The sequence below is a fragment of the Muscardinus avellanarius genome (assembly GCF_963383645.1).
Source record: "Muscardinus avellanarius genome assembly, chromosome: 4".
Classification (NCBI taxonomy): Eukaryota; Metazoa; Chordata; class Mammalia; order Rodentia; family Gliridae; genus Muscardinus; species Muscardinus avellanarius.
In genome coordinates this window covers 44,601,368-44,629,039 of record NC_137789.1, presented here as the reverse complement: position 1 = coordinate 44,629,039, position 27,672 = coordinate 44,601,368, and the positions used below count along the sequence as shown (strand labels likewise).

At 42.4% G+C, this 27,672-nt stretch overlaps 1 protein-coding gene across 3 annotated transcripts; it reads left to right on the top strand.

Moving 5' to 3' along the window:
* Positions 1-1,096: 1,096 nt before the first annotated feature.
* NDUFAF6 (NADH:ubiquinone oxidoreductase complex assembly factor 6) lies at positions 1,097-27,233 on the top strand (the record flags this gene model as incomplete). Of its 3 annotated transcripts, XM_080694243.1 has the most annotated exons (9): positions 1,097-1,296; positions 4,120-4,219; positions 6,675-6,797; positions 13,077-13,133; positions 14,108-14,210; positions 16,309-16,442; positions 17,439-17,540; positions 19,996-20,052; positions 27,105-27,233. In XM_080694243.1, 9 exons carry the CDS (start codon positions 1,097-1,099, stop codon positions 27,231-27,233), a joined length of 1,005 nt encoding a protein of 334 aa, XP_080550369.1. The 3 variants fall into 3 exon arrangements, with proteins under 3 accessions (XP_080550369.1, XP_080550370.1, XP_080550371.1); XM_080694244.1 differs by lacking the exon at positions 1,097-1,296 and having other exon boundaries at positions 4,203-4,223; XM_080694245.1 differs by lacking the exons at positions 1,097-1,296; positions 19,996-20,052 and having other exon boundaries at positions 4,203-4,223.
* Between the last annotated feature and the right edge of the window lie 439 nt (positions 27,234-27,672).

Here is a 27,672-nt window from a genome sequence, read left to right as displayed (position 1 = left end):
AGCCTCCCGAATGCTGGGATTAAAAGTGTGGGCTACCACGCCTGGCAATTTAGCACATTTTAGCATGTTGCACACTTGTAATCTCAGTACTTGTGTGGCTGAGACAGGAAGATCACAGGTTTGGGGCCAGACTCACTCAGCAATTTAGCGAGGCCCTCTGCAACTTAGTGAGACTCTGTTTCAAAATAAAGAATAAAAAATAGGGTTGGAGATGTAGCTTGGAGGTAGAATGTCCTGGGCTTCAATGCCCAGTACAGACAAAAAAAAAAAAAAAAAAGGCTAGAGACTAAATAGAAAATAAATGTAACAGGTTAATCAGAAATATATGAAACTGGGTAATGGAAGTAAAATGGAAATAAATTGATAATAGCTAAAGATAGCTGTTATAATAATTTTTAAAGTGTATATTATGACTTTTACACAGATATAAAATGAACATGTCAAAAATTTCATTTAACTTATTAATGAGGGAATTGGTAAGATGTTACAACCAGTTCAAATGAGTATTCAAGATACCAGGCATATAGGCAAAAATGCACACATAAATCCACTTAAACTGGTAAAACTGATCAACAGCCTGTAGAATAATAACTGAGTCTCCATTGGGCACAATTTTCTTTCTTTTTTTTGGGGGGGAGGCTGAAACAGCAGGATCGCGGTTCATGGACAGCCTCAGTTACTTAGTGAGACCCTTTACAACTCAGTGAGACCCTTTAAAAAAAAATAGGGGTTGGGGGTGTAGCTTGGAGGTAGAATGCCCCTGGGTTTCATCCCCAGTACCGCAAAAAAAGAAAGAACGAAAGAAATTTAAAAAAAAGGAAGAGTGCAACATTGGGGCTTTGGGACGCTGGGGAAACGGGACGTAATTCTGACAGAGCTCTGGAGACTGGAAGGGGCAGCCCAGGAGGGCTCTGCCGGACTGGGGCCGGGCTTTCTTGCAACCGAGGCGGAGAGAGATGCGGAGGACTACAGCGACACCTGGCTCCGGCGGAGCCCCGCGAAAGCCGCCTTCCGGTCGCTGCGAGGCGCATGCGCAGCCTGGGGGCGTGGCCGCGCGTCGAGGGCGCCGGGTCAGAGGGCACGCTGCGCGGGTGTCATGGCGGCCTCCATGCTGGCCTCTGCATGGGGCTCGGGGCGAGTCGGTGCGCCGGCTTTGAGCCGCACTCCGCCGGGGCCCCGCGGCATGTGGGCTCGCGTGCGGCGGCCTCCCGGGCCCGCGGTGGCCGGGCGGAGCGTGGCGGCGGCCAGCGGCCAGCGCGCCGAGGACACTGGCCACTACTGCCTGGAGCTGCTGCGGTGAGCGGGCCGGCCGCCCCCGGGGAGGTCGGCGCGCGGGCCGGGCCGCGGGGGCGCGGCTGGGACCTCCTTCGCGGTGTGGAGGGAGTGAGGTTCAAGTCGTGGCCCACCCATGTCACCTTGCCAAAACCTTAATTTTAACCTTAAGTGCTTTGCACGCGTGCTCCTTTTTATTCGTAGAATAGCTAGTAGCTGATTTTATCAGCACTAGTAGTCAAGTGGGTGTGTGTGTATGTGTTTGGCCCTGGTAATTGAGCCCAGGGCCGTTCTACCTCTGAGCTACACCCCCGGCCGGCCTCTTTTGTATTTTTTATTTTGAAACAGGTTCTAAGTTGCTGAGAATGTCTATAATTTGTGGAGACTGACCTCGAGCCTACAATACTCCCAAGTATTTCAGCACTCCCTTGCAGGCGTGCACCACCATGCCTGGCTAAATTTGTGTTCTTTCGATGCATTCAGCACTGTTAAAATAGTTGGCAGGCCATTTATTTAATTCTCATTACAAACTGGCGGGCACTTGTAGACCTACCATCTAGGGTTGTGAGAATTAAAGTACTTAAGACAATGGCTCGCAGATAATTAAGGGCCTGGTGGGTACAATGTAAGTCCTTATTATTTAATAGACCAGGAAAGGGTTAGGGAATTTGCTGTAAAGTGTCATCAAGGCAGGGTCTGAAAGTGTCTTGTTCACTTTGATAGCACTGGGAAGGGATGTCATTTGTGAGTCCTCCCAGATGGGTCGGGTCTGCTTTGGAATCCAGGCCTAACTGTACAGACTAGTGGCTTAGCTCCCTCTGTCCTTCATTCCAGACAGTAGTATAGAAACTTATTTTTAAATTTTTTTCCTTTTTTTTTTTTTTTTTTTAATCATGCTGGGGATGGAACCCAGGGCCTTGATCATGCTAAGCCAAGTATTCTGAGTGGTATTAGGTCTTGTAAAGTATCTGATCTTAAGGGCTTCTAATAAGTACCTGTGTTTGATTGGACAAGTAGAAGGAAAAAAATATATGTGCTTCAGTGTTTCGTTTGCGTTTGTTCTTTTCCCTTTTTTGTGGCAGTGCTGAGTCTTAGCACACACTAAGCAAATGCCCTACCACTGAGCTATGTTCCCAGCCATTGTTTTATTGTTTTAAACAGGGTCTTGCTATGTTACCCAGGCTGGTTTCAAACTCTTGGTTGAAATGATCCGCCTGCATCAGCCTTCTGAGGATGTCACCACTCCCAGCTGTCATTCTTTTTGTTTTTTTTTTCCTCTTGTTTTCTTTTTCTTTCTTTCCTTTTCTTCTCTTTCTTTCATACTAGTGATTAAACTCAAGGACACTCTACTACTGAGCTACAACCTCCCCTTTTTCATTATTTTGAGACAGGGTCTTGCTAAATTGCCCATGTTGACCTCCAATTTATTTATTTATTTTTAATTTTTATTTAATTTTAGTTTTTGGTGGTACTGGGGGTGGAAACCAGGGGCTTTCTATCTCTGGGCTATACTCCCAGACCTATTTTATATTTTTATTTGGAAACAGGGTCTCATTAAGTTGCCAAGAGCATCAGTAAGTAGCTGAGGCTGGCTTTGAACCTGTGTGATCCTCCTGTCTCAGCCTCCCAAGCGAGGGAATTACAAGCGTGCGCCACCACGCCGAGCTTGGCCTCCAATTTATAACCCTCCTGCCTCAACCTATTGAATCACTGGGATTATAGGCTCGTGCCACTGCTCCTGGCTGTCATTCTTTTGATGCTCATATTGCTGTAGACTCTGCCAAGCCAGTTTCTGTGTTCTTTTGACAATTTACTTTCATTCTTTGAATATATTTTTACTTTCTGCTCAAGATGTTTCAGGCTTTTTCCTGCCCCAGATCTGGAGTCAGTTTTTCCTTCAAGGAGCCCTAGGATCTTTTAGTGGAGAGTGATTTTAGGAACCAAGATCCAGGTGCTTGGTATGTTCACTGATGCTGGGAGTATGGGAAGTATTGTTTCTCCTAGGCTCTTTCAGGAAGTGTTGCAGGGAAACATGTACACCCACCTCTCTATATTGGTTTCTGTGTCTTATGTCTCTATGTATTAAAAACTAGGACTTGGCGCCGGGTGTGGTGGCGCACACTTGTAATACCCACGCTTGGGAGGCGGAGACAGGAGGATCCCGTAGGTTCGAAGCCAGCCTCGCTGGCTTAAGAGACCCTGTTTCCAAATAAAAATATAAAATAGGTCTGGGAGTGTAACCTGGAGGTAGAAGGGTTTCCAGGAACCCCAGTACCACCAAAAACAAGCAAACAAACAAAAAACTAGGACTTCACATGATTAGTTGCTTAAACTATTTTCATAACTTGATTTCTTCTTTTGTAGTTATACGAATTCTTCTTTTTTTTTTTTTTTTTTTTGGTGCTACTGGGGATGGAACCCAGGGGCCCTCTACCTCTGGGTTACACTCCCAGACCTATTTTTATATTTTGTTTGGAGACAGGGTCTCTTAAGCCAGCTGAGGGTGGCTTCAAACCTGCGTGATCCTCCTGTCTCAGCCTCCCAAGCGCAGGGATTACAAGTGTGCGCCACCACGCCCGGCTAGTTATACGAATTCTTACTCAAAGCAGAGTCATTCTGAAACAGTTAAAATTATAAATAGTACATAAATAAAGCACACTCAACCCTTTTTATTTTTTGTTTTGAGAATTGGGTCCCACTAGGTTGGTGAGAGTCTCTCTCCATCGCTGAGGCTGGTCTTGAACTTACAATCCTCCTGTTTAAGCCTTCTAAGTACTGGAATTACAGCATTTGTGTGTAGTTTGGAAAGTGAAGCGTAACTACCTTTTTTCCTTCTTTTTGTTATAGGAAACGAGATTATGAAAGTTATTTATGTTCCCTACTGCTTCCTGCAGAATCCCGGAGCTCTGCTTTTGCACTGAGAGCCTTCAATGTGGAACTGGCTCAGGCTGGTATTAAAATACCTTAAAATATTATTTGCAAGATTATACAATGTGTTTAATGATAAATAAATATAACTAACTGCATTAAAGAAATATAGTTTTAATTTATATGTTACACATATTTAAGGTCTTTGCTGGTAGTTTTTTTTTCCTCCCAGCTTTTTTTTTTTTTTTTTTAAGATACTGGGGATGGAACACTTGAAATGTGGGGTGGGAATAGGAAAGTTTGGTACAATGGCCTTGGTCTTCTCAGTAAATTGAAAGGTCATATATTGAGAGTGAAGGAGCAGGGGAGGGTTTGCAGTTTTAAAGAGAGTGGAAGTTTAGCACAGCTTCTCTGCTGAGTGGGATAGGAAGTAAACAAGGAATGGATAAAAGAATGTGCATGTAGCATCAGTTTAGATTCATAACCATGAATCTGCAGAGTGTTGACTGGACTGGCCATTTTTCCTCTGATGTATTCCTTGAAGTGTTTTTGTGCATGTGTGGTACTAGGGATGGAACCAAGGGGCCTTCTGCCTCCAGGTTACTCCCCCAGACCTATTTTATTTGGAAACGGGAAGTTGCCGAGAGTCTCACTGTGTTGCTGAGGCTGGCTTCGAACCTGTGACTTTCCTGTCTTAGCCTCCCTAGTACTGGGATTACAAGCGTGCACCACCGTTCCCAGCACTAGTCATGGTTTTTACTTCATTCTTTTTCAGGTTTAAACTACACATCAGCATGTTAAGTCAGTCACAGTTTAGCCATAATCAGTTCCCACTGTGGTCTTCTATTATAATTTACAAATAATTAAAGTCACCCCCGTTGAGTATTAGGGATTGAACCCAGGGGCATTCTACTGAGCTAGACCCCAGCCCTAGTATATATGTATGAATGTATGTATGTGTGTATATTTGTATTTATTTATTTATTTTGTGGTAGAGATTGAACCTGGCTTCATTGTCCCTTTTAAGAGATAGAATTGGAGCCAGTGGAGATGGGCATGGTTGCGCACACTTGTAATCCCAGCATTTGGGAGGCTGAGATGGGAGGATCACTGTCAGCCTCAGCTACTAAGTGAGGCCCTTTGCAACTCAGTGAGATTCTGTTTCAAAAATGAAGAATCAAAAATAGGGCTAGGGCTATAGCTCAGAGGTAGAATGCCCCTGGGTTCTATCCCCAGGAGAGGGGGATAAGGGAAAGGAAAAAGAAAGACAAAGAGAAAGAAAGAAAAAGAAACAAAGAAAGAGAGAAAGAAAGAAAGAAAGAAAGAAAACATGTATAGGATATGTCAGGCCTGGTTCTAATCCCCAGTTTCCCCATCCCCAAAATGTTAAAATGGTTCTCATTTCAGGTTTACAAACATGATTATATTTCTTGATTAGTATCATCCAAGTAGTATGTGCCCTATTCAGAAAATCACAGCAAGTATGAAACGTTCATATTCTTCTCTGTGGTAATGTTCATTCTGGCCACCCAGTCAAGATGGTAGTATTTTTTCCTTTGCTACTAATAAGTCTGTGAGGAGACATTTTAAGGCAAAGGGCCTCATAAAACTGTAACACCTAAATTTAGCTTGGCATGGGTGATTTTTGCCAGAATCTATGAAGGCCATCCTTAATCGTAGTGAGGTAGAGAGACAGTCTAATAATTAAAAAAAAATTAATGAACTGGGTGTGGTGACGCACACTTGTAATCCCAGCATTTGGGAGGCTGAGACAGGAGGATCCAGCTTCGCAGACAGCCTCAGCTACTTAGGCCCTTTGCAACTCAGTGAGACCCTGTTTCAAAATAAAGAATAAAAAACAGGGCTGGGGGTATAGCTCGGAGGTAGAATGCCCCTGGGTTCCATCTCCAGTACTGCCAAAAAAAAAAAAAAAAAAAAAAAAATTAATGAATGCCTGGCGTGGTGGTGCACGCTTGTAATCCCAGTGCTTGGGAGGCGGAGACAGGAAGATCGTGTTGGTAAGAGACCCTGTTTCCAAATAAAAAAATATATAAAATAGGTCTGGGAGTGTGGCCCGGAGGTAGAAGGGTTTCCAGGAAGCTCAGTACCACCAAAATAAATAAATAAATAAATAAATAAATAATGAGTTTATTTATTTATTTGGCACTGATGATTGAACCCAGGAACATTTTACTTCTGATTCCCCCAGTCCTATTTATTTTGAAACAGGCTTTTGCCAAGTTTCTGAGGCTGGCCTTGAACCTGTGATTCTCCTGTCTCAGCCTTCCAAGTACTGTATAAATGTGTGCCACTGCACCCAGCTTGAATGATTTTATTTAAATGTACATACAGTAAAATTTGCTCTTTGAGGTATACAGTTCTATAGGTTCTGAAAAATGTAAAGTGTTGTGTATTTACCACCACAGTGATAATTTAGAGCATTTCCATTAACTCAAAAAAAAAATCCCCTCACAAATACCGGCTTTTAGGACTGTTACCAATGCATTTGTTGAAGTTTTTAACCCTATTTATAGGTTAAGGACTCAGTCTCTGAGAAAACAATTGGACTGATGCGAATGCAGTTTTGGAAGAAAACTGTGGAAGATATATACTGTGACAATCCACCACATCAGCCTGTGGCCGTTGAACTATGGAAGGTAAAAAAGGAAAGAAATTGCAAGCTTTGTAAGAATATCATTTAAGCCTACCTTTTGGTGGATATAATTCAGATAGTGGTGATGATAGTCGAAACTGTCCTGAAAATTTTCTTAATCCCATGTAATGTTCAGATCTATGTTAGTTTTGGCAGAATTTAAACTCATCAACTGATCATTTTTACAGGTCTTTAGTGTATTTGATAAAGGAAGAAAGCAGAATCTGGTCTCTCTGTATTATAAATTACTAATATTTTTTACATATTTGGTTGCGGAATTTAAAACTTGCAAATTTCGACGTAGTGGCAGGTAGATTTTTCTATTCTGTCTGCCCAGCAGCTCCTTAAACTACAGTGTTTTTAATCTAGACTTTAGAAGAATATACACTTATCTTTTGTGAAGGGAGACTGACTCTCAGCCTGTTGCAGACGCAAATCTAAAAGTACCCTGTCTAGTTTAATAGACTTGTCCATTCAATGATGAATTTTAGATATTAGAGAATAGAAGCCTATGGACTAGAGTATTACTTGTATGGGTAGATGTATCTAGTAAATTGTGTGTGTGTGTGTGTGTGTGTGTGTGTGTGTGTGTGTGTGTGTGTGTGTGTGTGTGGTGTGTGGTTCTGGGGGTGGAACCCAGGGGCTTTTCTTCCTCCAGGCTATACTCCCAGACCTTTTTTATGCTTTATTTGAAAAACTGAGGCTGGCTTTGAACCTGTGCGATCTTCCTGTCTCAGCCTTCCAAGTGCTGGGATTACAAGTGTGCGCCACCATGCCTGGCTCTAGTAAATGGTTTCATACTGAAGCAAGTAAACAGATCTCTCATTCATAAACAGCCATGTATAGTTTAGAAAAATGCTGAACTGAGCATGGAGGAAGGGAATTAGGTATCTTTTGTTACTGATCTGTGTCCCTGTTGTAATATGGTAATGCCAAAAGAGGATTTGTGTAACAGGAGCCACTGACAGACCTGACAGTGGTTCACCTCTTCTCAGGTGTGTGCACCAGCAGATGGAGGCCCTGTTTCTGGGCCCCAGATTGACTTCACAGAGCCCCAGTACAGATGGGAAACCAGACCCCCCACACCAGGGACTGAGAAGAAAAAGTGGATGGGAAGCTGTGAGTATTAGATTAGCTGTTTACCTCTTTTTGTCCCACTTCAAAAAGCTCAACTCAAATGACTCAGTATAGAGAAAAGTTTCTCTAAAACCCAGAAACTGTTTCTACAAACCTGACGCAGTGGAGGTCTAAGACTTGCATCAGAAGTTCTGGTTTTTGTCATGAAATACAATGGAAGAGGAGAAATTCCCTTAGTGCAAATTTTATCTTTCCTTGAGTCTTCTTTTAAGAACCAGATGATACACCTGAATTACAATATGTGTAAATGTGTGCCAATTTAGGATTGGCAATTTGTCCATTTTATTTTTTTTACAGCACTGGGGATGGAACCTAGGGGCATTGTACCTCTGAACTTCACCCCCATCCCTATTTTTTATTTTGATACAGGGTCTCATGTTGCAAAGGGCCTCACTAAGTAGCTGGTCTCAGCCCCTGGATGCTGGGATTACAAGGGTGCGCCACCACACCCGACCTCAATTTGTCCAATTTTAATAGATGCCTCAATTATTCCTGTTATTATTAGTAGTAATCATAGTATCACCATCATCATCATCAACAACATTATTTGGATGTTGGGGATCGAACCAGGGCCTTGAGCATGTTAAGGTAAATGAACATCTCCCCAACTCAAAAGTGCTTAAGTTTCCATGATTAATGTTGGCTAATAAGAATATTTGAAAGAAGCAGGTAGCATCCAGAGCAGCTGTCCTTGCTGTGCATCCTGCCTTTCCCAGACTGCTGGAGTATATGCTTGTTGTGATCCAGTGATGCTTTCCATTGGCTCTTTGAAGACTGGCAGGTTCTATTAAAGAGGGAGAGCAGACATTGTGTTGTCCAGAGAGCACTTTTCCATTGTACTCTTTTCATTGGTATTTTCAGGGTACAAAATAGTTGAGTATAATTTGTTAAACAGTCCATCTAGGGTTCTCCATTTCTCAGTGTATGAATACTGGTTGTAGATTGAGCTATTCCGTTTGGCTTCATTTTCCAAAGTTGGTATTTTATTCATCTTCTTTTAGGATTTTTTTGGGGGGGCAGTACTGAGTATTGAACCCAGGGCTTCATGCATGCTAGGCAAGCGCTTTGCCACTGAGCTATATTCCCAGACTAGTATTTATTTTTTTTTACCTAGATCTCTAATTGCCTTTGGAGTAAGACAGAACTATACTTTGTGGTCAAGAAATTTCAGCCATTATGGCTTCAGCCTTGAGTAAAAAGGAGTTTGCTTCTTCACTGATTGAATATTTACTGAGCGCTTTTACATGCCAGGAACAGTGCTCTATGTTGTGGTTACAAAGATCAAGCTTGCCCACCCCACTCAGATGTGTACGAATACAAGGGCTGGAGTCTGTAATGGTACAGGATCCAGTCCAGGGTCAAATATTTACTTGTCATAGCTGTTTATTTTAATCTAGAACTTTATTTTATTTTATTTTTTCGCTATACTGGGATGGAACCCAGGGCATTCTACCTCCGAGTTATACCCCCAGCCCTATTTTTATCCTTATTTTAAAACAGGGTCTCACAAAGTTGCAGAGGGCCTCACTTAGTAGCTGAGGCTGTCTGTGAAGCCGGATCCTCCTGTCTCAGCCTCCCGAATGCTGGGATTACAAGCATGTGCCACCACGCCCATCAGAAGTGTTCCTTTAGAGGCTTCAGTTTTTATTATCAAAGATGTTTAATTTTGATAAGTTTGTTCTGTTTCCAGTTTTGTATAATTTTCAAGGAAATGATTGACTAGCTCTGTCCCAGTGGGATGTGCGGACAGAGAAAAAACCTTCTGTCACTGATGTTTTCTGTGTGAGGCTAGATCTTTCAAGATCACATTTCAACCCTCTTCATTTATCCTCTGTCCTATATAATCTTTTTCTCTGCTTCTTATATAACCTCATTATCAGAACCTTCAACATATGGAATGAGAGAGAGGATAATTACCACCACAGGATTAAATTCACTTCTAACCTGAAGCAATTAGTTTATTTTTCCAAGCATTTTTTTTTTTTTTTTTTTGAAACAGGGTCTCACTGAGTTGGGAAGTGCCTCGCTATGTAGTTGAGGCTGTCTTGCATTACAAGCATACACCACCAAACCCGGCCTCAAGCATCTCATTATTATTATTATTTTATTTATTTATTTACTTATTTATTTATTTAAATTTTGGGTGGTACTGGGGATGGAACCCAGGGGCCTTCTACCTCCGGGTTATACTCCCAGACTGATTTTATATTTTTTATTTGGAAACAGGGTCACTTAAGCCAGCAGAGATCTTTGAACCTGCACGATCCTCCTGTCTCAGCCTCCCAAGCATGGAGATTACAAGTCTGGGGCACTATGCCTGGCTCAAGCATCTTATTTTAAAAAACAAATGTAAGCTGGGTGGCCCACACTTGTAATCCCAGCACTTGGGAGGCTGAGACAGGAGGATTGCACAGGTTTGAAGCCAGCCTCAGCTACTTAGTGAGGCTATCAGCAACTTAGTGAGACCCTGTTTCCAAATAAAATATGAAATAAGTCTGGGAGTATAGCCTAGAGGTAGAAAAGCCTCTGGGTTCCACTCCCAATACCCCCCCCCACACACACATACACAAATGTAGCTGGGCGTGGAAGCACATACCTGTAATCCTAGTATTTAGGAGGCTGAGACAGGAGTATTATAGGTTTGAGGCCAGCCTCAGCAACATAGCAAGACTGATTCTGTTTCAAATAAAAAGTAAAAAGGGCTGGGAGTGTAGCTCAGAGATAGAATGCTTCTCTGTTTAACCCCCAGTACTCTCACCCCCCAAAAAAAAATTGTTGTCAGGCCTCGTGGCACAGGCCTGTAACTTGTAATCCCAGCACTCAGGAGGCTGAGGGGCAAGGATGTGATGATACCTTGTCACACACACACACACACACACACACACACACACACACACACACACATTTTTTTGTGGTACTGGGGGTGGAACCCAGGGGCTTTTCTACCTCTGGACTATACTCCCAGACCCATCTTATACTTTATTTCGAAACAGAGCCTCACTAAGTAGCTGAGGCTGACTTCAAACCTGTGTGATCCTCCTGTCTCATCCTCCCAAGCGCTGGGATTACAAGCATGCGCCACCATGCCCGGCTTGTCACATTTTTAAAAAAATATATATTCTTATTAAAAGAGGAAGTCTAAGCAGGTATGGTGGCACACACTTAAAATCCCAGCATTTGGGAGGCTGAGACAGGAGGATTGTGGTTCGCAGATAGCCTCAGCTACTTAGTGAGCCTCTTTGCAACTCAACGAGGCCCTTTTTCAAAATAAAGAATAAAAATTAGGGCTGGGGGTTTAGCTCAGAGGTAGAATGCCTGGGTTATACCCCCAGTACTGCAAAAAAAGAAAAAAAAAAAGGAAGTCTAGCCAGGCTTGGTGGTACACACTTATAATTTCAGTACTTGAGAGGCTGAGACAGGACATTCACAGGTTTGAGAATAGCCTCAGCAAGTAGTGAGACTCATCAACCTAGTGAAACTGTTTCAAAATAAAAAAATAAAAAGCTGGGTGTGGTGGTGCATACTAGTAATCCCAGCATTTGGGAGGCTTAAGACGGGGATCGCGGTACGTGGACAGCCTTAGCTACTTAGTGAGGCCCTTTGCAACTCAGTATAGACCCTGTTTCAAAATAATGAATGAGAAATAGGACTGGGAGTGTAGCTCAGAGGTAGAATGCCCCTGGGTTCTATCCCCAATATGAAAAGTAGGGCTGTGGTGTAGCTCACAGGTAGAATGCCCCTAGGTTCAATCCCTAGAACCACACACAAAGAAAAAAAAAGGTAAGACAAAGAAAGAAAAGGAAGACTAGCTGTAGGTGGCGGCACATGCCTGTAATCCCAGTACTTGTGAGGCTGAGACAGGACAATTGCAGGTTTGAGGAAAGCCTCAGCAAGTAGTGAGACTCTCATCAACCTGGTGACACCCTGTTTCAAATAGGACAGGAAGTATAGCTCTAAGGTAGAATACTTCTGTTAGTACCTCACAAGAAAAGTCTTTTCAAACAGTGAAATTATGCTGGTTGTGGTGGCGCACGCTTGTAATCCCCACACTTGGGAGACTGAGACAGGAGGATTGCACAGGTTCGAAGCCAGCCTCAGCTACCTAGTGAGGCTCTCAGCAACTTAGTGAGACCCTGTTTCCAAATAAAATAGAAAATAGGTCTGGGAGTATAGCCCGGATGTAGAAAGCCCATGGGTTCCACCCCAGTACCACCAAAAAACAAAACAAAAAAGAAGTGAAATTATTAAGGACTCACATTTACAAATCTGCAAGGATAGGTTTGGTTGGTACCAACATTCATTGTTGCTCTTCTACTTTTCTTTAAAATTTCTCAATTTGCATGTAATCCTAGTGCTTTGGAGGCTGACATAGGATCACAGGTTCGAAGCCAGCCTCAACAACGTAGTGAGACTCTGTTTTGAAATTAAAAAATATATATGGCTGGAAGCTCAGGGATTGAGTACCCCTGGATTCAATCCCTAGCACAAAACCAAAAAAATGCAATTTAAGGAACCTGGAAATCAATTCTCAAGAATCTCTACAAATTATCAAAAATGTGTAGTATGACTTTAAAAGCAACAATAAACTTTTGTTCTCTCACACAGTTTTCATGCATTAGAAATCCAGGAGCAGCTTAGCAGGGTGGTTCTGGCTTAGTTTCATGAGGTTGCGCTCAGGCTTTCATCCAGGCTTGCAGTCATCCGAAGGCCTGAGTGGGGCTGGAAGAGTTGCCTCCACCATGGCTCACTCAGGTGGCCGTGGCCCGGGTCTTCACTTCTGAACCACATGGTCCGTGAGACTGCTTGAGTGTCCTCAGGGGCAGCTGGTTTCTTTCAGAGGGAGCGATGTGTCAGAGGTGTTAGCCACAGTCGCTGGGCGCCAGGGCTGTGGGCGTGTGGTGAGGCAGGGCATCGTGCTGCCGTGGCAGAGCACAGCTGTTCCTGGAGGCCAGGAAGCAGGGAGAAAGAGGTTGAGAATGTTTTCTAGAGATAATTTCTTTTTGGCACCATTGTCCCATCTGGTGATGAGCTTTTGCAGATGTTTGCTCACCTGATTTTGTATTTGGTTTGTCTACTCAAATCTTAAGAAGCATTTCTAGTACTTACTAAAAACTTAAAAGCCTTTTTTTTTTATTTTGTTTTTCAGGCTGTCAGAAGACATAATCTGACTAAGAGATGGCTTATGAAAATCATCGATGAAAGAGTAAGTTGAAATTTGGAAAAAACAGCTTGGCAGTCCTTCCAAAAGTTAAACAGAATTGCCATGGACCTAGCCCAGTAAAGTCCATCTCTGTTGTTTCCTTGGGCTTCAGGAAAAATTAAAAATTAAACCAGACCCATGCTTATGGTGATTTGTACACTGAATTATTCCTGAGTATCATTTTGAGAAGTGATTTGTAAGTACAGAATGTGTAGGGTGATAATGTTTTAATGTTATTCTAATCTTATTATATGCTAAACATATGTGTTGATTTTTTACTTTCTTTTTTTTTTTTTTTGTAGTACTGAGGATAGAATCCAGAAGCATTCCACTTCTGAGCTACAACTCAGCCTGATTTTATTCTCTTATTTATTTGTTTATTTTTTTGCAATACTGGGGAGTGAACCCAGGGGCATTCATTCTACCTCTGAGCTGCAATCCCAACCCTATTTTTTATTCTTTTATTTTGAAACAGTCTCACTAAGTTGCAGAGGGCTCACCAAGTAGCTGAGGCTGGCAGATCCTCCTGTCTCAGCCTCCCAAGTACTGGGTTTACCAGGGCGTGCCACCACACCTGGCTGTACTCTCAGTGCTTGGGAGGCTGAGATGGGAAGATCTTGGGTTTGCAGCTAACTTAGCTACTTAGTGAAGCCCTCTGCAACTTAGTGAGACCTTGTTTCAAAATAAAGAATAAAATATAGGGCTGGAGGTGTAGCTCAGAAATAGAATGCTCCTGAGTTCAATCCCCTGTAGCATAAAAATAAACAAAAATAAAAATAACATCTTTCTAGCCAGGTGTGGTAGCACATGCCTATAATCTTAGTACTTGGGAGGCTGAGACAATAGGATTTCAAGTTTGAGATCAGCCTGGGCAACTTGTCAAGACTCTGTCTCACAATAAATAAATGAGTAAATTAATGTCGTACCTTTCTAAAATACTGATAAGTCAACAAACTTTACTTTCATTTTCTTTGTAGGAAAAAAATTTAGATGACAAAGCATATCGTAATATCCAGGAACTTGAAAATTATGCTGAAAATACACAAAGCTCTCTTCTTTATTTAACATTAGAAATACTGGGTAAGTTGTTTTCCTATTTCATACTTCTATTTTCAAATAAAGCATCTTTCAGATTTCACTCTTTTCTAATTTGACAGTCTAGGTACTTCAGTACTGAAAATTTTTTTTATACTAACTGTAACGGAACACATTTTTTTTTTTTTCTCTTTTTAATAGCAGGAAGGAGAATATGTATCTTCCTCTGGAGCAGATTATTTCAAATAGTCTCACAAAGATACTTTAGGTGCTTCATGGGAATGCTATAGTTAATAATCTGGTAATTGCTGGTGGCTTCACTTTTTTACTGTAGTATCCTTTACAGCTTGAAAGAGCAGTGGCCTGACTCCTCCTTCCCAGTCAGTAATATTTTCCAAGAAAAAAGAAGAAATAAAACTGAATTTATAAAAGTTTTTATGAAGCTGGGCATGGTGGCGCACGCTTGTAATCCTTGCGCTTGGGAGACGGAGACAGGAGAATCTCACTGGTTTGAAGCCAGCCTTGCTGGCTTAAGAGACCCTGTTTCCAAATAAAAATATAAAATAGGTCTGGGAGTATAGCCCGGAGAAGGGTTTCCAGGAACCCCAGTATCCAAAAAAAAAAGTTTTTATGAAATATTTTCTTCTTCCTCCAAAAAAAAAAAAAGACACTTTTAGGTGGTCCTTTACCTCCTCTGACTTTGTTCCATGTTACTAATGTCCATTTGTAATGAGAAAATTATTTGAGCCAAGGATAGTACCATCTCATTTGAAGAAGGTGGTATTTTTTATGTCACCCTAAAAGAATAGTACAGGCCAGGTGTGCTTGTGCACGCTTGTAATCCCAGTACTTGGGAGCTAAGACAGGATCCCGGTTCACAACCGGCCTCAGCTACTTAGTGAGGCCCTCTGCAACATAGTGAGACCTTGTTTCAAAATAAAGAATAAAAAATAGGGCTAGGGCCAGGCGTGGTGGCACACGCTTGTAATCCCCGCGCTTGGGAGGCTGAGACAGGAGGATCGCATGGGTTCGAAGCCAGCCTTAGCTGCTTACTGAGGCTCTCAGCAACTTAGTGAGACCCTGTTCCCAAATAAAAATATAAAAAAGGTCTGGGAGTATAGCCTGGAGGTAAAAAAGCCTCTGGGTTCCACCCACAGTACCACCAAAAAAAAAAAAAAAAAAATAGGGCTAGGGGCAGAATATTTCTTAAGCATATACTTTTGTGTGTACGTGTGTGTGCGTGCACAAATCATACTAGAAATTGAACCCAGGAGCATTCTACCTCCGAGCTACAACCCTAGCCCTGTTTTTTATTCTTTATTTTGAAACAGGGTCTCAGTAAGTAGCTGAGGCTGGCCACGAACCTATGATTCTCCCACCATGCCCAGTTCAAGCTTATACTTAAAATACTTAAAATGAGATCATATGGAAATTGCACAGAGCAGAAGTAGAAGACTTCTGCTTCTACTTTTTTTTCTTGATAGCCAATGAAAAGTATAAATGGAAGCCAGGTGTGGTGGCCCACACTTGTAATTCCAGTACTCAGGAGAGTCACAGGTTTGTGGCTAGCCTCAGCTACTTAGTGAGGCCCTCTGTTTTAATGAGACCTGTTTCAAAATAGAAATACAAAATAGGCCTGGGTGCAACTGAAAGGTAGAATGCTCCAGGGTCTATTTCTAGTGCCACAAATGCACATGCATGCGTGCACACACATCTAAATGTAGCTGTATAAAGTGGTGCACACCCATACTCAAGAGACTGAGACAGGATGATGGCAGGTTCAAGCCAGCCTCAGCAATTTAGCAAGATTCTCAGCAACTTTAATTGTTTCAAATTACAAAAAGCTCAGAATTAGAATGCCCTTAGGTTCAATCCTCAGTACAAAAAAGTAAGAAAATAAATAAATTATAAGTGTGTTTTTAGTTAAAGGAAAACTTAAAAGTTGAGATTCAGATACTTGCTTAGTAGTAGGAAAATGGTCACTTGTCCTTACACCTCATTCTCCCCTTATAAATTGTTTTCTATATATGAAACATAGGACAGGCACCTGCTATTATGTATTTAAGTGGTTTCTCTGGGATGTTTATATTTGTCATGCACTTAAAAAAAGAGTAGCCTTGTTGTTCAATTTCCAAAACCGTAGGTATAAAGGATCTTCATGCAGATCATGCCGCAAGTCACATTGGAAAAGCACAAGGCATTATCACTTGCTTGAGAGCAACACCCTATCATAGTAGCAGAAGACAAGTGTTCCTTCCCATGGATATTTGTATGCTGGTAAGGCTGTCCTTTGTACCACAGGGACACAGGGAGGGAAGTTTTTTCTTGGTTCCTTCTTGAGTCTGTTCGCGTGACTGCTTTGGAAGGAGTGCTCATTGCTTCCTGCAAATGTACTTCCTTTTTTTGCCTCAGAGTTGTTAACTCAGAATTTTACCTCTCAGGCATGTTAGGGCTCTGCGGGAGCTGAGTAGGAAGGTCCGGAGAACCTCATCTGGTGTAGCTTCATCCTGAGGCTTATTCTTTTCCAAGCAGTGACAGTAATTGTGCCTAGTGTTCACCAGCTCTGTATTTTACCTTATTGGGGGAAGTAAACTTTTTTTTTTAATATTGACGATCCAACCCAGGGCCTCATGAATGCTAGACAAGTTCTATACCACTGAGCTATACCCCCAGTCTAATCTAATTTTTAAAAATCTGTTTATTGCCAGGTGTGGTGGTACATGTTTCTAATTCTAGTATTTGTGAGGCTGAGACAGGAGGATCACAGGTTCGAAGCCAGCCTTGGGAACTTAGGCCCTCCACAATTTAGTGACACCCTGTTTGCTGAGGTTGTAGCTTAGAGGTACAATACCTCTGGGTTCAATCACCAGTGCTGGGGGGGCGAGGGGGGGAATCTTTTTTTCTTTTGAGATTCTTTATGGTCTGTTGTTTATATGATCTTGTATGTTTGTCTTTTGGTGTGTGCAATTTTTTTCTTCTACAACTGTTGTTATTGTCTTGTATATACCAGGTGTGCATGTATGTTTATCTTTATATCATTATACACACACATACAGATACATATACATATTTATTTTAAAAAATAGGCATTATTCTGTACATACTGTTTTATCACCATCCTCCTTTGTGTGTTAGGGAATAAACCCAGGGCCTTGCACATCCCAGGCGTATACTCTGCCACGGAGTTACACCCCCAACCTCACCTGTTTTCTTGATCTAAGTTAGCTTTAAATATGCTTGTGGAGTCCTACTAATGTATATTTTTGTACCCAGCATGGTGTTTCACAAGAAGACTTTCTGCGGAGGAACCAAGATAAAAATGTGAGAGATGTAATATATGACATTGCCAGCCAGGCTCACTTGCACCTAAAACATGTAAGTAGCCCCTTTTTGCCAAATCACTTAGAAAATTATCATTTCTAGACATGACTATTTCTAGAATATGGTTATGATATTGTTACCTGGGCAGTCTTTATTTCATTTTTCATTGAAGTCCTGGTATATTTATCTCAGACTATTGTAAACTTTGCCCACTAAAAAAAAAAAATCGAGCTGGGCATGGCAGTGCATGCCTATAATCCCAGTACTTGGGAAACTGAGAACTGAGACAAGATGAGTGCAGGTTCAGGACCAGCCTTGGCAATTTAGTGAGACTCTCAGCAACCTGGCAAGACTGTTTCAAAATAAAAATAAAAAATGGGCTGGAGATGTAGCTCAGAGGTTAAATGCCCCTGGGTTCAGTTCCCAGTACCACCAAAAAAAAAAAAAAAATCCCTGTTTCCTTGCTCAGCAGATGTGTGGATTCTTTACTGAGGGAGTCAGGCCTGCACATGCTCGTGTGGGTTCCTCTGCTCTGTCCACAGGGTATCTTTCTGCCTTGCTAATGTCTCACTCCCACTTCCGGGACCCTGTATCCTCTGCAGTTCCCTGCTGATGTTTTCATTTTGTGTCTTTGATAATTTGCCCTGCCCCCCCCCCTGTAAGATGGGGGTCTTGTGGAACTCCTGGGCTCAAAAGATCCTCTTTTTAACATCATGCCCCTTTTACTTTCTGATATGTTGCTGGTCCTGTCTGAATCTACAGGCAGTCCATGGAGCCTTTTTTTTTCTTTCCCACTTTGTTGGATAAATTGTTTTCATTCATTATTACTCCTAGTCCCTCCCAACTCTGGCACTGCTCATCCTATTATAATTTGGCTTCTGTTTTGTCCACTGTAGTAAAATAGTCACTAGAAAATAATCTTATTGCCGAATATAGTGGTTATTTAAAACTTTGTTCTTGTTAACTCTTCTCCCTTTTTGACACCATTGATAATTACTTTCTCCCTGAAACTTTTTTTTCTCTCACTTGATTTTGTTTTGTTTTGTTTTTGGTGGTACTCGGGAGGGGGGCATTCTACCTCTAAGCTATATCCCAGCACTTTTTATTTTGAAGTAGGGTCTTGCTAAGTTGCTGAGGCTGGTTTCTGATCTGTGCTCCTCCATCTCAGTCAGCCTCTGAAGTACTGAGATTACAGGCATGTGCTCCCATGCCTGGTTCTTCCCTTGATTTTCTGACTTGGTTCCTGAACTGGTTCCTACTTTCTCCTCCATACCACTTTAGAATCTCCAAGTGTTTATTTCTCTGAGTGTTTATTCCTCATTTCTTTTCTTTCTTTCTTTCTTTTTTTTTTTAGCATGGGTAATGGGGGTTCGATCTCAGGGGCAGCTAGTGTTGAACTATACCACCAGCCCTATTTTATGTTTTATTTTGAAACAGAGTCTTGCTAAGTTGCTAAAACTAACCTAGAATCTGCAGTGCTCCTATCTTAGTCTTCCAAGTTCTGGGATTATAGGCGTGTGCCAGCACACCTGTCTTTCTCATTTCTTCTTATCCTTAACTTATCTTCTGTTTGGGATTTGATACTGTTGACTGCCTCTCTTTTTTTTTTTTTGTTTTTTTGTGTTACTGTTGTTGATACTAAGGATTGAGCCCAGGGATACTCTACCACTGAACTACATCCCCAGCCCAAAATTTTGATTGGACTGAGGCAAATGAGGAAATGGGAAAGTCAGGGGCTGCCGAGGTGGTCAGCCACTGGTAATGACAGTGTCATTGTGAAACACAGTACAAGTTGAATTTGTGATTGGAGGACATTCAGGGAGATGAACTACTGAAGAATGGGATTATGACTTTGAAAGGAGATCAAGACTGAAGATAAGAGATGGGAAGTCTTTCATGTCAGAGGTTTATGGATAAAGCTCTAGGACCTGGGCCATAACCTCTAAGGCCTGTCTCCATTTATCAGTTGGAAAGAGAAAGGGGCTTTTATCAGGAAGAAGGAAAAGAATAGAATGGCCAAAGAAATAAATTGAAAAGATGGGTGAGGTGACTAAAGTTATGGGTGATCCTTGAGCAGTATTAATAGACGTGTGGGGGTGAAGCCAGGGTGTGTTGAGTCAGGATCTCTATTCATCTAAACAGGAGGCAATGTCAGTATAAGCTAGAGAGGGGCTGGGACTTGTTAATGCAAGTATTTCATCACTTACCCCCTATCACAGAGCTGGAGGGTCAGAGTTACTATAAGATGTTTTAAAGTAGTTGGAAAATGCCAAAGGCAGTCCATAGGAAAGAATTCAATCTTTAGTGTAGTACAGTAGTCGCTTTCTCCTGAGTCCATTAGGCTCTGGAAACTAATGGTAATGGACAGGAGATGAGCTGGTTTCCTGCCTTTCAGAGAAGCGCTGGTCGTGTTGTTGAACTGCTGGTGTTGCTTTGTGTTCACTTTTAGGGGGAGAGTGTTTATTTGCAGAAATATGTCAAACAAGTTTCCTTTTCTTTTCCTTTTTAGGCTAGGTCCTTCCACAAAAGTGTTCCTGCGAAAGCATTTCCTGCTTTTCTTCAGACTGTAAGTACATTAGCAGAGAAGGCTGTGTAATTAGTGAAGCAGATGTTTGTGGTCTTTTTTTGTATTTTATAAAGTGCCCAGGGCAGGTCTTTGGTTTTTTCCTCTCTGATAGTGGGCTTTGTTAGTTCCGTACTGGTTTTGGTGGTGGTCATTCCTATACTTCCCAGAGGCTGGTGAGGGAGTTGTTGGCACTGGCTCTGCAGCCAAACTGCACTGGGTCCAGTCTGCTTTGCCCTCACTAGCTGTGGCCTTAACTTCCTTGTGCCCTATATTCCTCAGCTTACCACTGGCAAAATGGGAATAATGAAGCCGGGTGTGGTGGTGCACCCTTGTAATCCCAGTGCTTGGGAGGCTGAGGCAGGAGGATTGCGCAGGTTCAAAGCCAGCCTCAGCTACTTAGTGAGGCTCTCAGCAACTTAGTGAGACCCTGTTTCCAAATAAAGTATAAAATAGGTCTGGGAGTATAGCCCGGAGGTAGAAAAACCCCTGGGTTCCACCCCCAGTACCACCAAAAAAAAAAAAAAAAAAAAAAAAAGGAATAATGGGAGAAACTAATAGGATTTTAGGCTACTTGTAGCTCTATAAATATTACTTATTATTAGTTTTTTCTCCATACTGACCTGACCATATTGTATCATGGATTTTGAACAGTGGTTCACAGACCAGTGCTGAGCCGACTGCATCAGAATAACCTGGAAAGCTTTAAGAAAAATATAGATTGCAGGGGTTTACTTACTAAATAAGACTCTCAGAGGTAGGTGTACTGGTACACACCTATAATACTTGGGAGGCTGAAACAGGAGGACCACGGTTTGAGGGCAGCCTCAGCAACTTAGTGAGACTCTGAGCAACCTAGTGAGACCCTGTTGCAAAACAAAAAATAAAAAGGGCTGGAAATAAAAAGGGCTGGGGGTGTAGCTCAGATGTAGAATGCCCCACATTCATTCCCCAGTACCATAAAACAAAAAATAAATTAATTAAAATAGAGCTTGGGTGTGTAGCTCAAAGGTAGAATACCTCTGAGTTCAATTCCCAAAATTTCCCGCCCAAAAGATTTGTGATCTTTAGACAATATACTTAAAGATTTCTTTTCTCCCCCCCCCCCCTCCCAGTACTGGGGATGAAACCCAAGGGCATTCTACCTCTGAGCTACACCTTCAGCCCTATTTTTTATTCTTTATTTTGAAACAGGGTCTGAGTTGCAGAGGGCCTAAGTAGCTGAGACTGGATTTGAGAACCTGTGACCCTCTTGTCTCAGCCTCCCAAGTACTAGAATTTCAAGTGTGTACCACCATGCCCAGCTTTTAAAGATTTATTTCTGCCCTTTCACATCTTGTATCTAAGTTCTTAGTTTTGTATATTTGAAATAATTTTTTTTTCTTTTTTTTTACGGGTCTGGAGATGAAACCCAGAGACATTCGACCTCCAAGCTACACCTCCTGCCCAATTTTTTATTCTTTATTTTGAAACTGGGTCTCACTGAGTTACAAAGGGCCTCACTAAGCAGTTGAGGCTGTTCGTGAACTGTGATACTCCAGTCTCAGCCTCCCGAATGCTGGGATTAAAGTGTGTGCTACCATGCCCGGCTTCATTTTGTTTCTTTATTGTTTTTTTTATTATCAAAGTAATACATTAATATTTTGAATGTTCACATAGGAGAATACAGAAGAAAAAATCAGGACCTTCATAATTCCACCCTATTCAGAAATAACATCTTTGTCTTTCTGCCCCTGTTATGTACATATCATATATATATTTTTGTATAAGTATATGACAGATGTATTTTTCTATATGCCAGCACATATAATTCTATATTGCCCTTTTAATAGTTATTTAGTAAATGTACCACTAGCTGTTTATTATGCTAAGTTCCATGAAGGTTAAGGACTTTGTTGTATTTATTTCTGTGAAAATTGTTCACAATCTTGGCTGCCTGTTAGAATCATTTAAGGAGCTTGCTTTAGAAAAAAACCAAAACAATACTTGGGCCCCTCCCTAGTAGAATAATTAAATTATTATATTTAAGAGGTTGGGCCCAAGTGCTAGTGCTTTTTAAAAGGTTTCCCCAAAAATGTAAAATATAGCTTGGCCCAAGAATCACTAATTTAGTCCTGGGCTTCTCAAAATATATCCTGGAACCAACCTTCCAAGGATAGTGAAGTGTAGATTATACACTAAAATATTTTCAGAAAAAGAGAAAGAGCGTGTAAAATAAGTACATCAAAATATTATTCAGTTTTTTTATTCTCTTAAAAATTTTTATATTTGCTGTATATAAATTATGTTTGTATGTATGTATGTATGTATGTATGTATGTATGTATGACTGTGTGTATTACAAAGCACAGCATAATAGATTAATACCTTTGAATTCACCACTTAATCCAAAAACTAGAATGTCATTGTTAAATTGTACTTGGGATTTCCCCTATCTTAACCTCCTGCCTTTACCACCCACTCTTGACGGCCCCAGTTGTGGCCTGGCTACCTGGTGGACTAATCCAGACCTCGCTGGCTCAAGCAGCGGCCTTGCCTCACAGAAGGCCCTGGTTCTGGCCTCGCTGGCCCCAACACTGGCCTAACCCCTCAGCTGGCTCCGATCCCGGCCTCGGAGGCCCCAGCACCAGCCTTCCTCATGGCAGGCTCCGATGTTCGATGGCCCCAGCATCGGCCTAACCCCTCGGCAGGCTCCGATTCAGGCCTTGGAGGCCTCAGTAGCGGCCTTGCCTCACAGAAGGCTCTGATGCTGGCCAGTGGCCCCGGCACCGGCCTAACCCCTCAGCAGGCTCCAATCCCAGCCTCGCTGGCCCCAGCACCAGCCTAACCCCTCGGCAGGCTTTGATCCCGGCCTCAGAGGCCTCAATAACAGCCTTGCTTCACGAAAGGCTCCGATCCCGGCCACGTTGGCCCTGGCACTGGCCTGACCCCTCGGCAGGCTCTGATCCCAGCCTCGGAGGCCCCAGCACCGGCCTTGCCTCACGGCAGGCTCCGATCCTGGCCTCGATGGCCCCGGCACTGGCCTAACCCCTCGGCAGGCTTTGATCCCGGCCTCAGAGGCCCCAGCACCAGCTTTGCCTCACGGCAGGCTCCGATCCTGGCCTCGCTGGCCCCAGCTCCGGCCTAACCCCTCAGTAGGCTCTGATCCCAGCCTCAGAGGCCTCAATAGCGGCCTTGCCTCACGGCTCCGATGCCGGCCAGTGGCCCTGGCACTGGCCTAACCCCTCAGCAGGCTCTGATCCCGGCCTCAGAGGCCCCAGCACCGGCCTTGCCTCGTGGCAGGCTCTGATCCCAGCCTCGCTGGCCCCAGCACCGGCCTAACCCCTCGGCAGGCTCCGATCCCAGCCTCAGAGGCCTCATTAGCGGCCTTGCTTCACGGAAGACTCCAATGCATCCAGCCTGATTTTAAAACAGGATCTAATCTCAGTACTTGCTGAGGCTATGCTTGAACCTGTGATCTTCCTATCTCAGGTTCCCAAGTACTGGGATTATAAGCATAGGCCACCATTCCCAGCTCTAAGTTTTGTGTTTATTGTTTCTTACATATATTCCCTAAAGCTTTCCTCATTTTATATTTTTCTGAACAATATGTCATATAATTTTATTTCTGTGCTTCATAAAAATGGATTCTTTTCAGTATGTCTTCTGGGACACAAACAGTGTTTTAAGATCTTTCCATATTACATCTAGCTAAAATACATTCATTTCACTGCACTGTAATATTTCATTGTATGAACAATTTATCTTTTTTTTTCCTTGTCATATTGGGGATTGAACTCAGATGCATTCTACCTCTGAGTTCAATATACCCCCAGCCTTATGTGATTTTGAAACATGATCTCACTGAGTTGCAAAGAGCCTCATGAAGTTGCTGAGGCTGGCCGCAAATCCACAATCTTCCTATCTGAGCCTCCCAAATACTGGGATTACAAGTGTACACTACCATGCCCAGCTCAGTTTCTTTTCCTTTCTTTCCTTCTTTCTTTCTTTCTTTCTTTCTTTCTTTCTTTCTTTCTTTCTTTCTTTCTTTCTTTTTTTTTTCCAAAGAATTTCTGAGGTTGTTTCCAAGTCTTTTGTTAATATAAAACAAAGCAGGCCAGGTGTGGTGGTGTACGCTTGTAATCCCAGCAATAGGGAGACTGAGACAGGAGGATCGCAGTTCGTGGCCAGCGGACAGCCTCAGCTACTACTTAGTGAGGCCCTTTGCAACTCAGTGAGACCCTGTTTCAAAATAAAGAATCAGCCTCAGCTACTTGATTCTTTGCAACTTGGTGAGACCCTGTTTCAAAATAAAGAATAAAAAATAAGGCTGGGGTATAGCTCAGAGGTAGAATACCCCTGAGTTCCATCCCCAGTACTGCAATAAATAAATAAATTAATTAATTAATTAATTAATTAAAATAAAGCACCTGTGCATTTTCATTTACATATCCCCTGTTGTACACAGATGTATGGAGTTTTAAAAAAGTAGGTGCTAAGTTTATGTGTGTGTTCATATGTTTATTGGAAAATACTTCTGTTTTCTTTCTTTCCATCTGTGTGTTTTTTTTTTTATTTTTATTCGAGCATTGTTGCATTGTAGTACAAGATGGTAGAGGCATACACGCGCACATCACTCATTTAGCCCTTACCCAAATCCCACCCAATTCCCTCCCCCTCCCTCCTCATGATTGGTTTAGTGATTGACTTTGATATGTTTGTTAATGTACATCATGTATATTAGAGAATTTCCCTCTTCCCCCGTCTGTTTTTATTTTTTTTTATTATTTTTTTTGGTGGTACTGGGGGTGGAACCCAGAGGCTTTCTACCTCCGGGCTATACTCCCAGACCTATTTTATACTTTATTTGGAAACAGGGTTTCACTAAGTTGCTGAGAGCCTCACTAAGTAGCTGAGGCTGGCTTCGAACCTGTGTGATCCTCCTGTCTCAGCCTCCCAAGCGCGGGGATTACAAGTGTGTGCCACCACGCCCGGCTCCCAGCTGTTTTTTTTTTTTTTTTTTTTTTTGTGGTACTGGGGTTCCTGGAAGCCCTTCTACCTCCGGGCTACACTCCCAGACCTATTTTTACATTTTTTATTTGGAAACAGGGTCTCCTAAGCCAGCGCACGCGGCTGGCTTCGAACCTGCGCGATCCTCCTGTCTCTGCCTCCCAAGCGCGGGGATTAGAAGCGTGCGCCACCACGCCCGGCTCCCATCTGTATTTTTAAAGATATCTGCAGAGCTGGGCGTGGTAGTGCACGCTTGTAATCCTAGCATTTGGGAGGCTGAGACCCAAGGATCGCAGTTCACAGACAGCCTCAGCTACTTAGTGAGACCATGTGCAACTTAGACCCTGTTTCAAAATAAAGAATAAAAAATAGGGCAGGGGGTGTAACTTGGAGGTCAAATGCTTCTGAGTTTCATTCCCAGACACACACATGTACACACACACACACACATACACACATGCACACATGCATAATTCACCCAGGTTTGGTGCCGCAGAACTCTAGGGGGCGCTGTGCACGTGGACTGAGAGCAGAATTGTGGAGTCCAAAACTAATTGACTTCCCTGTTTAATGAAAAACTACTACATATTGCCAGGCGTGGTGGCGCACGCTTGTAATCCCCGCGCTTGGGAGGCAGAGACAGGAGGATCGCGCAGGTTTGAAGTCAGCCGTGCTGGCTTAAGAGACCCTGCTTCCAAATAAAAGATATAAAATAGGTCTGGGAGTGTAGCCCGGAGGTAGAAGGGCTTCCAGGAACCCCAGTACCACCAAAAAAAGGAAAAAAAGTACTACATATTGTTGATGTCTTCATCCTGCTTCCCTTCTGGAGTAACCTTTGTCAAGTTTTATGTAATAGAGGAAGGGTAGAGTGACATTCATGGGGACCTGAGATTATTTTCCATAGTTGAAAAACCATGTTTTCTAACAAGAACATGGAAACCCATTAAAATTTTCACAAAATAATTTTTTGTTTTGTGTTTTGATACTGGGAATGGAACACAGGGTCATTCTACCTCTGAGCTATACCCCGAGTCGTCTTTTTTATTTTTTATTTTGAAACAGGATTTCCCTAAGGTGCAGAGACTGACCTTGAACCTGCGGTCTTTCTGTTTCAGCCTCTTAAGTATGAGGATTACAGGTCTGCACCACTGTGCCCAGTTCACAAAATAATAAAAAAAACAAAAAAGACAACTTGAGCTTCCTTATAGCACACTACTTTTGGGGAGGGTAGAGAATGTTTTATGTTGGTGCTGGGGACAGTGATAGTGTACTCTTTATCACTGAACTACATCCCTTGCTGAAAAATCCTCTTTTTCTTTTTTCTTTTGCGGGTCTGGGGATGGAACCCAGGGGCATTCGACCTCCGAACTACACCCTCTGCCCTATTTTTTATTCTTTGCTTTGAAACCAGGTCTCACTGAGTTGCAGAGGGCCTCACTAAGTAGCTGAGGCTGTCTGCGAATCGCGATCCTCCGGTCTCAGCCTTCTGAATGCTGGTATTACAAGTGTGCGCCTCCGCGCCTGACTGAAACATCCTTTTTTTTAATTCCGCAGAGTCCAGACATAAAACCAAAAGAGTGTAGTTTTGCTAATCATTCCATTTTTACCATAACATTATATATAATGAGCAGAAGAGTCTTGATATATCTAGTACTAGTTTTGTGTTGATCTTGTCCTAATAGAGACTTCTTGGAAGATATTTTTATTTTCTCTTTCCCTTTTAAAATTCTTATTATGTAGAAGACCATCTTGGGAATCTAAAATAGACTTAGTTGGGTGTGGTGGCACACGCTTGTAACCCAGCTTTTGGGAGGCTGAGACAGGAGGATGGCACAGGTTCAAAGCCAGCCTCAGGTACTTAATGAGGCTTTCAGCAACTTAGTGAGACCCTGTTTCCAAATAAAGTATAAAGTAGGTCTGGGAGTATAGCCCGGAGGTTGAAAAGCCCCTGGGTTCCACCCCCAAGTACCATTAAAAAAAAATAGCCTTAAAACTTGTACTTTTCATTAAGTGATTTGAAAGACTTGTTTATTTTATGATCTAGTGACCACTCTTCTCTTTTTTCAGGTTTCTCTAGAGGACTATTTAAAGAAAATTCAACAAGTGAATTTTGATATATTCCACCCATCTTTACAGCAGAAGAATACATTACTTCCATTATTTTTATATATTCAGTCATGGAGGAAAAGATATTAAAACAATTTTATAGCACTGATATTAATTTATTTTAGTCCATTAATTTTACAAAAGTGTACCGGTTAGGGTTCTTGTTTAGAAACTGTAGGAAGTAATTGCCTAAGGAGAGAAAGAATTTGAATAACTTATAGAACTGATTCCAGGTGGGACTGGGCTGTCAAGACACTGCTGAGATTCTACCGTATACACCGCCATTGGCACCACCAGCACAGACAGCGTCTGCTGTGCCATTTCTGGAGATCGGAGCCCCGGGAGGCAGCCACGCTCCAGCCAGAGGGCAAGGAGAGGAATGTCATCCTCACTCCTGGATACCAGAGGGCAGAGGCTCAAGTTAACTGGGATTGCTGTGCTGAGCAGCCAAAATTCAGGTGTTGTATGCAGCTGGAAAATGCATTTATGCAGGATGAACGTGACCTTTGAAGAGTACCAGGCCTTGTGT